Below are 12,432 nucleotides of genomic sequence, written 5' to 3' on the forward strand. Positions count from 1 at the left end.
AGCAGGTTTTTCACATGCTCACAAGCAGCAAAACTCAGGAATTTTTGAGTTCTTTCCCTGCGGTCCCCATTGCAAGCTACTTTACACTCTTGAGAAGTACCTACCACCTGCACCAAGGAATTCTGCTGTGAAGCCTCCAGATGAGGACCAACAAGGCTAAGACCACGTATGACAGAGCTTGCACAGCAGCAGTGGGACAAGTGCCACTTTTTGTTCCTCTCTGCAAGATTTATCTCACTTTTAGAGCTTCCTTTATTTCTGTTCTCTTTTTCAGGTTTTTCACTGTGAGCATAATCTTGAGATGAAATACATATCTATCTCAATACAACTGAAATGAAAACATACTTATTTCCCCCCAACTACTAATAACTTAAGATCAACATTTTACTGCAGCTTAAAGCATAAATTTCACTTTGATATTCATGTTCCAAGCATTTGTCTCTCATATCCTATTTGGAGTTTCTTTAGTATCAGAACAAGTTCAGTTATTTAAAAGGATTAGCATTTTAAGCAAAATTTTAATAAAAGGAATTAGGAAGAGGAAATTAGAAGAGAAAGCAGCATGAAATCAGAAGTGAGGCCAAGCATAGGTGTCCCAGGTTGAGTTAGATCTACAGAGCAGGAAACAGGTGAAGACCTGATGAGAATTCTCCATTGCACTGCTGCAGTTTCTGTCCAAACTAATTCACACACTATGGTAAGATATTTTGAGAATTTGAGAATAGCCTTGGAGGCTGCTTACAATTTGGGGGGAAAAAGAGAAGTGTTACTAAAACCTCACATTTAAAGTATTTTTACTAAGTCAACCTTCTGTCTTCCAGGAAAAGGGTGCTAAATAATTTATTTGGGAGGCATCCTCTGATGTAATCCTTTCATGGCCTTAGCTCTGATAGGGCAGAAAATCACATCAGAAGACTTGGATAGAAAAGTTTAGTATTTCTGGGGGAAAAAAATATTTCCTAGGTAGCTGGATCACAGTCAAAATATTTTATGCCCTGTGGCACAAGATCAATACCTTGTGGTCAGGAGGTAACTTGTATCAAAACAACAAAAATTGGTAGAGCCCTGTTGATCTGCATTGCAGCAGGAGCCAGAAATTATGTTCTTTGAGTTTTGTCCATACATTAATAAATCTAGTTCAAAGAAAAGCAAGATAGCAATAAATGGGGTTTACATAATGCTTTAAGCTGACTATACATCAGTGCAATGGCTGTAGCCAACACCCATGACTCTCCTCCTAAAACATGACCACCTCAATCAGTAGAAGTTCAGCACTTACGCAAATTCAAGTTTTCTGAGGTTTCTGATGGCAGGAATTTCATAGCTGGTGCAACCAGATGCTTCTTGCACACTAAATTAATTACAATAGAATCAGAGTATGATAAATATTTTAGCAGCCAAAACAGTGCTTTAAAAACAATTTGTTAGCAAATGTTTACAGAAGATAAATCACTGTTACATTAACTGGTGAACCAGGAAACTTCAGAGTAACATCTGCTCCAACCTTTCTTCAACTGAGTAATTTCAATCCAATAATTGCCTTTCACAGGGCAATTGTTTGCTCATTTTCCAGTAAAACTTAAAAATACATTTTTCTAAATCAACTATTTTCGGTCAAACATGCAACTATTTTATCTATAGTTTAATCAAAATACTCCATCCATGTTAAAATAGAAGTCATAATTAAAAAAAAACCAAAACAAACAACAAAATTTTACTTCTGCATGTTTTTAATTGCAACCAGTCCCCCAGCTACATCATCAGTAGGGACTGAGCACAGGGTTTCTAATCTATGTAACACAAGATTTTATCTCCTGGGCTAAAGGACTGACCCAGGCGTTTTGGAACCAGTGCAAAACAGGCTTTTGTTTATGCCCAGGTACTACAGGGAGAAAGAATCAGCCCAAGTTATGTAACTGAAAGCAATTGGAAGATGGCATACTCAGAGAATAAAGAGAAATGACAGCTGGCTCTTTCAGTGGCAGTTTTGATGGCTGCTCTGCACGGTGCTGTCATTGCTCATCCCTGCCATGACAGCCACCTCACACGGGGGTAGGAGAACCCCCTGAGATGACCCAGGAGTTTGCACTGCCTTAATTACTTCTCCTCTGGACAAGGAGACAACTCCATTGTCCAGCACTGGTGGTGAAACCCTGTTTTCATAAACTGCTGATATAAGAGGAGTTTTGATCACAAATTATCCTACCAATTCATCATCTTCTCCTGCATCTCTACAAGGTCGGAGAGGTCTCTGATGTCCTTCATTGTCTTTGCCTTAAAGGGATCAAGAACAAATTTCTCTGTGGATGCTTTCAACAGTTCGTAGTCTTTTGTCTGTTCCAAAGATTTCCAGAGTCTGACTGTGTCACTGAGGGAAGCCCTGTGAAGTGACAAAACATGCAAAACCAACAGATGTGACTGCTGCTGTTGCATGAAAGTGTCATCTACACCCAGAGCTATGGATGATGCTATGGGGTACAGAGAGTCACCAACCTGAATGATGTCACATTCCTTAGGCTGACCAAGGCTTGCAGCCCTTGCATGTCAATGCTGCTGTTCCGCAAATCCAAGGAAAACTCTTTTCTTGACCTTTTCAAAACAGAGTGCAGTACATGGACATCAGGTGGTGTAAGAACTATGCCCAGAAAAGACAACTCTGGCTCAAGTCTCAAGGCCACATGCTGCAGAAGATAATTGTTCTGTGTTTCATAAACACAACATAAAAGCTCCAGCAACCTCTCTGGACAGAGAGTATTAATCTGCAGCCTTCTGATGTATTTCAAGAGTGTCTTCTGCTTCTTGGTTGACTGTTTTTCATCCTCATTTGAAAGAGAGCAGAAGGAGGGGTCATCCTGGAGAAACATTAAACCAGCCAAAAATCGAGGCATTAAATCTAACCAGTTATAAGGTTTTTTCTTCTTCGATAGAAAAGACAAGTACTTTGTTAGATTTTTATCCTTGAGCTCTTCTGCTAACAAAAGGTGAAGTGCACACAAGAAATTCTGAATGACAAAATCAGAGAATGTGCTCCCAAATTCCTCTTCTTCACTATCTGAACGTCTGGGCAATGCAAATGGCAGGAAAAACCCATACTTCAGAGCAAACTCTTTAACTTCCTTAGAAGGAATAAGATCACTTTTCATGGTGCTTTGGTGCTTTTCTCCAAGACACCAGGCTACACGAGCTAGGGTAGCAAGACTCTCTTGATTTTGTGTGGTTGTAGCATCTGTTTGCATAAACATGATCTTCTGCTTAAAAAATTTCAGGAAGACTTCAGTAAGAGTTGAAGGAAGACTGTTCTCTCCCATTTCAAGCACTGTCTCACAGAGAAAACAAACAAATCTACACATAACAGGACTGTAACAATGACTGAACAAGTACTCACACTCTTTGATTAATTTCAGTGCACTATCACAATAGAGTGATTCTTCAAAGTATTTGGTTATGTATAATTCTCTCTGCTGAGGAGAAAATCCTACAATTTCAATAGTCTTATCCACTTTGGACACATACTGGTACAGTTTGTCTTTTGGTCTTGCTGTAAATAATAAAGTACAGCCATTGAGCATCTTTTTTTGGATGAGTCCTGAGAGCAGCTCCTTTATACTGCACAAATCCTTTTCAGGCTGGCTGGCTGAGCAACGAGAAAAATTCTCATGATCATGCAATCCTTTAAAACCATCAAAAATCAGAAGGATTTTATCAGGATTTTGCAGCATATACTCAAAGATCTCTTTGCTTCCCTCTTGAGGTTTTACAAAAAATTCAAGAAGCAACTCCTTCAGGCTGTATTGCTTCTCAGGCAAACTTATTTGTTTGCAGTCAAACCAAAATACAAATTCAAACTGAGAAAATTCTCCATTGGACCAGTCCTGGCAGATCTTCTGAATGAGAATGCTTTTGCCCATTCCTGCTTTTGCCAGAACCACAATCACTTTAGTGTCTAAGTCTTTACGCTGTGGGATTTGAAATATTTGGCTTCTATCAATGGCTGTCTTTTCCTTCTCTTGCAGGCTGCAGGTTACCAGCTCCTTTTCCATTGCTTTTGCACTATTCTTTCCAGTCTTGGTTTCAGTTTGACTTTGAACAAGTGTCCTATCAATGAACAGGTGATCCAGATTTACTTCCCGCTCCATGGTCACAGATTTGCAGGTGTCTCGGAAATAATCCTTAAGGGATGAACAGAAAGTTTCCACTTGCTCTAGAGAAATAAAGAGCACATACAAACTGAAGGAACCAGTCCAAAAACTACAACATAATTTCAAGGTGGCTTAAGTACCTGATTGCAATATGGTGAAAGAACAGGCATTCCCATAAAGCCCATAGGGCTGGATTTAGCTCATGCAACTGCAGCTGAGAAGTGCAGGCACAAGAGAAACTTTCAGATTTATGAACTGAATAATTTTGGAGTTCTCTGTACACATGATAAAACCATTGAAGTACACTGAGCTGCTAAGCAGGTAGCAGCTAGATATCTACTGGAAGCCAAGTCTAATATCTTGAAACCAGAAATTGTGCTCAGACCCTCAGAACAGCTTCACAATTTGTTGAATTGTTCTCTGTAGGGAAAGAAAGACAGAATCTTTTTCCAAAAAATACTGGAAGGTTCAAGAGTTCTAAACTCACCTGGTCTTTTGAAATGTTCTTCAGAAGAAATTATGGAATCTTGAACTTCTTGAAATTCCTCTAAATCTGGAGAAACAAAACAATATACTTGAAAAAGACCTCTAAATAATCACTGATTCAGCTTTACTAATTTTAACGATAAGATTAATGCAAATTTCCAAGTTCATTGTAGCATATATTCAGAGTAAGAGATATTTTGTTAATCTTACAAGAAAATGAATAAAATTCTCCCACAAGTAGAATTCTGCTGATGTGCAGTTAGAGGCAGAATGGCATCAAACAAGACAACAACTGTTCTGACAGTTGTGGGAAGCAGATTTACCGTCACCAGGTGACATCCACTGTTCTTTTCAAATGTCAGTGTTTTGCATAAATTCATGTTCACACATAGTGCTTCTTTATGTCTTCAAAAGCAATAGCTTCCTTTTGTTATTCTACACTTTGTAACCAAGCACTAAAGATGAAAGTTGCAGAGAAGTGACTCTTGGTAACAGTATTTACCCATGACTCTCCCTGACAAAGTCATATTGCTGTCCAATTACTTTCTTTTCACCTGTTTGCTTTCAAACTACTACAGACTTTTGCAGTTGGGTCAGGTGAACAATGTCTCCTTTACTCAAAGAAACTGGGAATTTTTCAGAGAGAACACATTTTATATAGATTGGTAATTGCAGCGTATCAGCTGTGACAAAACTTTTGGTAGGAAGAGCTTTGCAGATGCAAGACAGAATTTAAATTGACAAAGGCTGTAACAAACAAAACCTCAGGGTCTTGTAACCACACACAGCAGAGATGTGCAAAAATTTACCCAATACAGATTAATCTCCCTAAATATGTACAAATGTGTTTCATACCAGAATATCATCTTGATTATCTTGATGTAGAATGTCATCTCAAAAAAATACAAATCTTACAGTTTCAGAGATCTGGAAATGAATTCCTACTCTGCATATCAGCAACCTTCAGAATGGTTTAAGTTCAGAATTGCTTCTAAAAAGGAAGCACCACAGGCTTCCACTAAGAAAGATACTGAATAAAGATGGGTTGGGCAAGCAAGTGTTCAGTTTTGATTTACTGTTTATTTTATTAACTAAGAAAACAGAATGGAAGAACAGAAAAAAAAATCTGTAATGAGACATTTAGATGGGAAAATGGTCAAAGCAGGTAGGAGTGAAGAACTTTTAAAAAAAACAAAGAAACTGGCTTGGCATCTTACATGCTAATCTGTCTGTTGCTGCATCTGGAATTCCGGGGCTTGTGGCATACGTATGTTGAGCTGCAGTAAATCAGTTCGAATTAATGGCATTGTTTATTTACATAAACAGCAAATACAATTTACAAAGACTTCCCCATAACTAGGGATATTTGCCTCTTAATCTCCATGTTATACTTTTGCTTTTGGGATAGTGGAAGCCACAAGAGGGCAACAAACTCCTGCACTGGGCACAGGGACCAGAAACAAAACTGCTATCAAACTCTGGATTCCAACAGCCCTCTGAGGGCTGGAAGAAAAGTGTCTCAGGAAAGTTTGTTACCTGAAGTGGGACTGTTAAATTCTGACCAGGGCTCTGATTTCATTATAAGCCTTTCTGTGCATTAGGTTTCAGTATTGCTTAGCTAAATAAGTCATCATCATGTTGGTTTTGGGGCTTCCATGGGATCTAGCTGCACTCTGGCTGCCAGCACTGAGCATTTAAGATGCTCAGGCCATGCCAGCATGAGATCATCTCCCACTTTCTAAGGGTGCTCCAGCACCCTGGGCTTTGCATTGTTTTAACTAAACCCGACTTCTTCCAGAAACTGGATGTCACAGCAAACACAGGGGATTGGCTGCTGAACCTGCAGTTCTACAACTCTTATCTGTACATTTTGGATCAGACTAAGCAGTCAATGATCAATACAAAGGAGGAAATACCATCAATTTTTGGTTTTTTTCAGGTCAATATGAGTAAAGCCTGGAGGGGAGAACTGGCTTTGATTAGAAACAATATGGTTTCTCTCCCAGTTCAAAGTGCTGCACATATATAAACCCCAATTTCCCACTTACCACATAAATTAACTGGAAAACTTGGAGACATGAATGTTTCCATGGAAGATGTCAGCACTGGTAAAAAACAAAGCATACTTTTCAGCATATCATAGCTATCAGTAACTGAATTTAATCAATGCTGCTGTTGGCAGCAATGATTTTTTAGCACTTTATTCCTCTTTATGGGGATAAAAGATTATTTCTCTTACCTGGATATACTATAACATCAGATGTGCCATTTTCAAGAACAAAGTTAAATATCTGCTGAGGAGGACCTGCCAAGCCTAGATTCTCTTGGTACCCTTTCACACTGACTGGTTGGCACTCTGTGGTCAAAGGTTCAGACAATCCTGAAAAGAGTGCAGAACAATTACTCTTCTGTTTTTAAAGGGTTGTGCTTTCTAAAGCTTTATGAGAGAGAAAAAGCTTTCTAACAGGTACTTTGGCTCCCTTTCTGGCAGCTTCTAGGCAAATCTTCCTGGTGGAGAATTCACAGGATCACATAAGGTCCATAGAACCCATTAAAAAAGAACTCTTACAAGGTATGATGAGCTTGAAATATAAGGGATTACCCAGCTTTTAGCAGCCACTGTTTTCAATAGTCTAAAGAGAAATTCTATTCTCATAAGGAAATGTGCTTAAGGCAAAGTCTGTAAATATACATTTAAAGATCCAGAGAAGAGAAAATGTGTAAATAGTATATATCTGCATTAAATGTACCTTCCTTCCCAAACAACTGCACATCATGCAGGTTGTACAAGCATCCTCCCCCTCAACTCACATTGGGAAAGTTTTTTGATGATTCAAAGCTTGCAATTTAATCAGCCATAGCTCTGAGTTTCTGTAGGTGGGACAGAATTTCTTCTGCTACTTTATGCTGCTTCAGCTTGCATGAGGTACTTCAAGACTTCCAACTTACACACTGGTTTTTGTTCCTTTCCAGCACAGACTTAACAGTGAAAGGTGTTAAAGTGGGCCGTTGTCATTAACACTTCTCAGTGTACCAGGAGCACCCTCTGCTACCCAGCATGGCCCAAGCCAGGTGCCTACACAGCCCATCAGTGGGATTACTGCTCAATTTTCATGTGCTAAATCACAGCCTAGATTTTGCTCTACTGCTGCAAATGTAATTATCCCTCAGTCCTTTACAAATATCTGGATGAAAAGGAAACTGGAACTAAATTAAAGTTTAATAATGAAAATTTTGTGACTTCCTATTCTTAAGACAAGTAAGTAATTTCTTAGATTATCATATAGTAAATAACTGTTCTGTTATAACCTGCACCAATTAAATGAAAGATTCATTATACTCAATTAGGAGCAATGCCCTTTCAATTTCCCTTGAATATTTTACATTCTTTGAGTGAGTGTCACACCTTTAAGAGCTGCCATACCTGCCATTGCTCATAGTCAATGACAATATTTATAAGAAAGTTTTCCCCATGTGTAAATCAGCCTGTGTACAGGTGCAACCTACAGCTGTACTCTACGTACCAGGAATTATGAGGCTTCTTTCCAGCCCATGGGCAGCAGGAACAGAACAGGACATGTACTGGTTACTTAGAGAGGTGCAGTTCACTGGGTGGCTGTTGAGAGGCATTGCAAAGAAACTGCCATTCCCTGCAGAAGCTGCAGGGACTTCCACTTTAAAATAAAATAGCAAAACAAAAGGAGAAAATTATTTCATTGGTAGAATTTAAACAAACCAAAGAAGAGGTCTCAGTAAATACAAAAAATCACTTGATTCTGATCAGCTGTGTTTTGACTTTCCAAGAGCAAGAGCAATTCACAATAGCTTTCTGAAAACTATTTAGCTCTCAGAATCTGAAATGTATTTATTAAATTCTGTAGTAGATCACTGTTTCTTCTCAGTAGTTTCTCTTTAACTTTTCTTTTTCTTCATCTTTCCTGGCCTCTGGTATTTCCAGATGTATCTAGATGTACGTGACCCTACACATAGATGACTGACAGATAAGACATCACAATGTCTCACATTGGCTGCAATGATTTTCCAAGCACAGTTTGCTGTCTCAGTATTCCACAAGAGCAGAGAGGCCCACAAACAATAAGCTGGGGACTTTGACTCTCTGCTTAGACATTACAGTGCTTGTAAGGACAAAGAGTGTGTGTTAAGTGTCTCCCAAAGAACAGACACAAACACCAGAGCTTTTAAAGATGCATCTCCTCTGCAGCATATTTTTTCCTCCAATAATAGAACAAATAGGGTGAAAGGTTTGTGCATTGCACAATTTCATCTGCTTATCAAAAGACTCCTACAAAACAAGGAAGACACAGCTGCTTATTTGAATTAATCTGTTTGTTTCATTGGTTTTACAACACCCCTATTCTCAGAGTTGTCCCTCCCCTGTCTAGTTGCAACAATTAAGTCTATACTTCATCACTTTCTGTGGTCTGATGTTTTTGTCAGGAGCTACAACTTGTGTGGAGTTTGTGCCACTATTTCATTCAATTCCTTTGAAAGAATCTCATCCTTGGCTTACTACTTTGAACGTTAGTACACATTATTCTCTTTGCTGTAGGCAGTCTTGCACTTCTGAAGAGCTGATGCATTTGTCTTTGCAGGATCATATTGTGACACTCGTGACAGCTTAAATAAACTCCTGATTTTGTCAAATAGCTCATTTTTTTGTCAATTCGATTTTTGTACACAGTACTTATGCTGTCTTATGTATAATTTCCTTCCTCAGCACCTTCACTGGGTCAAGGACAGTAGAGAAACGTAATATTCTGAGGACTTCCAGCAAAAGGATGGGTGCAGCTTCACAAAGCACCTGCTAGCTCTGTGATGATCCTTTCATCTAGAATGCATGTTCTGTAGGGTGAGGCATTTGGAACTGATGTGCCATTTCCTTATGGAAAACTATTATTATTAGTGTAGCATAAATACAAGCTTTTTAAAGTGTCAAATCCATAAAGGAACTTAAGCAAATAGAAAGTAATCCACCTTTAACGGCTGCTAACTGCCAGGAAATTCACCTGTGTCTAAATAAATACAATCAGCAGGTACCAGTTCAGTAGAAACTCTGATAACTTTCCCAGAGCTAGCAAACATGTTTTTCTGCTCAGTTCTCCCTCCCCACTCCCTCAGAACTCCACAAGAACTCTGGAAAACCAGCTTGGATCAAGGTCATGGTGCAGGTGGATCGTCTCACTGACTTTCATGCAGTCTATGCCAGCTCCTTGTCTGAACTGTGCTGAGGTGCAGTCCCAGATCCCAGACCTCAGGATGGATCTCTAGGTTACACACTGGTTTGGCCACCCCCCAATATGTACATGGCCCCAAGTGTTTAGGAGGTTTGTGAGATGTCCTGACATAAAATGAGTCAGATGTCCATTCAAACCACAATATAAAATAGTCAAAACTGGTTGTTTTCACCTGGATTTTGGAAAAGTATTTTGCTGTTTAGCTCTGCCTGAGATACTCCTTTAGGCTACAGCTGGGTAAGAACATTAGCACCAGTTTACACCTAGGGGATAAGTTCCAGTCTGCCTACTGGCCCCAGGTGTTGTCTTGTAGATGGTCTAATAATGTGCAAAATCTAGAAATTTCCCTTTCTCCCTTTCTTTCTTTAGTTTAAAGTTTTAGTTATAGCATGGACTAGGCCAAGAAATCATCTTTTCACAGTTACTATTTTCACTAGGATGTTTCACTGGACTTTTGGAAGAGGTCACACTTGGAAGAAAGAGGATTAAACCCAGGGCATGTGGAGCTATGACCTGACAGGTAATATGATTCAGGTCATAGCTCCACATTTCCTGGGTGTGATCCTTTCTGCTTCAAGTGAGATATCTTCCAAAAATCCAGTGGCAAAAAAGGTGTATGTGATAAAATTTACAGAATTTGGCACTGACTCAGGTCTCCATTATTTTCTTTCTTCCCTTATATGGATTTAGAAAAGGTGAGCTGTCCCTGTGTTGATGTTAAGCAAGTTATTTTCCTATCACCTGGCAGGAACGTACTTTTGAAGTATAAGGATCCAACTGCTCTTAGGTGACTATGTAGCTGATCCTAAGTTGCACAATTTAATAGCTGCAGATAGGAGGACATGGATTTGTTATATTATAAATTAGTAAGAGGAATCCAAAAGTGTGATTTTTGCAGAAACATGAAAATGCATGATGATCAAATCACCAAATCTATGAGAGCAAACTTTTCTGGAAGGTAGTTACAGTACCTAACAGAAGATGAGATTTTGGAACATGAGACAATATATGTTCAACAATCTTTTCTTATTTAGCCACTGACTTACCAATTTTCTTATATTTGGGCTCTGAAGCATCACAGTAACTCTCTGCTGCAGAGCCTAAGAAAGCTGAAAGAAAGCAAGGTCATAGTAAGTGGCAAAATTTTGGCAATTTTAAAGTTAGCCCATGGAACTTATTTTAACTTTTTTAACTGAAAGGAAGCATTGCCAGTTTCAATTCAGCTATTTCAGAACTGTACAGGTCCAATGTATAAAAATGAATGTGAAAAGTCTCATGCTATTTCACTCTGTGAAGTTTGAATTAGGCTGCAGATTTTTGTGCCAAAGATTTTTGCTGTTCTTGCTGTTAAAGGAGCAATTGTTCAGCCAATGCTTACTAAGCTATAGATACACTGAAAACAAAGTCAACACTGCCATGAAGATGACAAAAATGCAAAGAAATATAATATGTTTACTGTTATGTTACAGGAAAAGAAATTCTGCGAACTGTAAATTCTACGCTTGGAAGAGCTGCTTTCAGTTCCTGCCCACAAGCATGAACAAAGGCAGAGGAAGCAGATTGGTGTCACTGAAGAACTGCATGACAAGTGCATTGGGGCTGTGCTAAAGCCAAGGGGCTGTAATGCAAGTTTAGGACTCAGGCACAAAGCCTTTCATACTCTCACTGTTTACACTTACTTCGTTTAAGACATGACTGGATCTTTATGTCAGGAAATTTCTCAGTGTTTTCAGCAGCAATGTCATCCAAAATAAGGTTCCCTGCTAAAAACAAGAAATATGGTCCAATGTCAAACTTCATTCTCCTAAAAAATTGCAGAGGAATAAAAGCAAGAAAACCACAACAACAGAGAGCAAAGATAAAATATGCTCCAAATAAAAAATAAAAATAAAATAATGCAATAAAAGATGTACCCAGATTCACATGACTTAGAAAGCCTACAGAGCTCTGAATGCAGATTTTGTCACCCTGTGTTAATTTCTGTACTGCAAACTATTAATCTACTGGCAGTGGCTAATAAAACTTAAGAACTTCTCAATGCTCTAATGATGAGCAAAGGATAAAACATTGCAGCTGTGTCACAGTGTGATCTCAGTACTACTCAATTTATGTACTAAAGGGATTAGATCCTTTAAGAGACAGAATAAAGGGTTCTAAAAAGATTTTATATTCTGTGCTGCAAGAATTGTGAAGTTATTCACACCATACATTTATCGGAAAATACTTAAGAACTAATATTACATTCTGTTTTTTTCTAAAACCAATAAAAATATTGCCCTTAGGTGCAAAACCCTCCAAATTCTAAACACAAGGGAGCAGCATCAATCATTTGGAAAGCCATGTGAGCTTCTCACAGCCAGGATTATTCTAGGGAAAGATAGACCATTGGAAAATTAGTCCAAATTATTTTGCTCAAACATAAAATAGGATATACAGATATTCTGTGAACCTTATGGTTCTATATGAATTTCTCAACAGCCACCTATTGATATATCTGTTCTGGAATAGTAAATAGCTATATTTGTGCTGTTACCAAAACAATGATTTGGTAC

At 38.6% G+C, this 12,432-nt stretch overlaps 1 protein-coding gene across 6 annotated transcripts in view; it reads right to left on the reverse strand.

Annotated features, from left to right (window-relative positions):
• Window positions 1–12,432, reverse strand: part of CIITA (class II major histocompatibility complex transactivator) — a 47,075-nt gene that overhangs the window by 16,020 nt on the left and 18,623 nt on the right. For 5 of the 6 annotated variants that reach the window (XM_085591733.1, XM_085591732.1, XM_085591735.1 and 2 more), the window contains 10 exons: window positions 11,560–11,643; window positions 10,927–10,989; window positions 8,150–8,299; window positions 6,865–7,005; window positions 6,674–6,730; window positions 5,843–5,902; window positions 4,627–4,692; window positions 2,494–4,201; window positions 2,207–2,380; window positions 1,280–1,351 (listed from right to left, as the gene is read on the reverse strand). In XM_085591733.1, coding sequence (XP_085447859.1) covers window positions 1,280–1,351; window positions 2,207–2,380; window positions 2,494–4,201; window positions 4,627–4,692; window positions 5,843–5,902; window positions 6,674–6,730; window positions 6,865–7,005; window positions 8,150–8,299; window positions 10,927–10,989; window positions 11,560–11,643 — 2,575 coding nt within the window. The remainder of the gene's footprint in view (window positions 1–1,279; window positions 1,352–2,206; window positions 2,381–2,493; window positions 4,202–4,626; window positions 4,693–5,842; window positions 5,903–6,673; window positions 6,731–6,864; window positions 7,006–8,149; window positions 8,300–10,926; window positions 10,990–11,559; window positions 11,644–12,432) is intronic. The other variant, XM_085591736.1, reaches the window with a different exon arrangement.

Source organism: Lonchura striata, chromosome 14 (assembly GCF_050655825.1).
Source record: "Lonchura striata isolate lonStrDom1 chromosome 14, ASM5065582v1, whole genome shotgun sequence".
NCBI classification, from domain to species: Eukaryota; Metazoa; Chordata; class Aves; order Passeriformes; family Estrildidae; genus Lonchura; species Lonchura striata.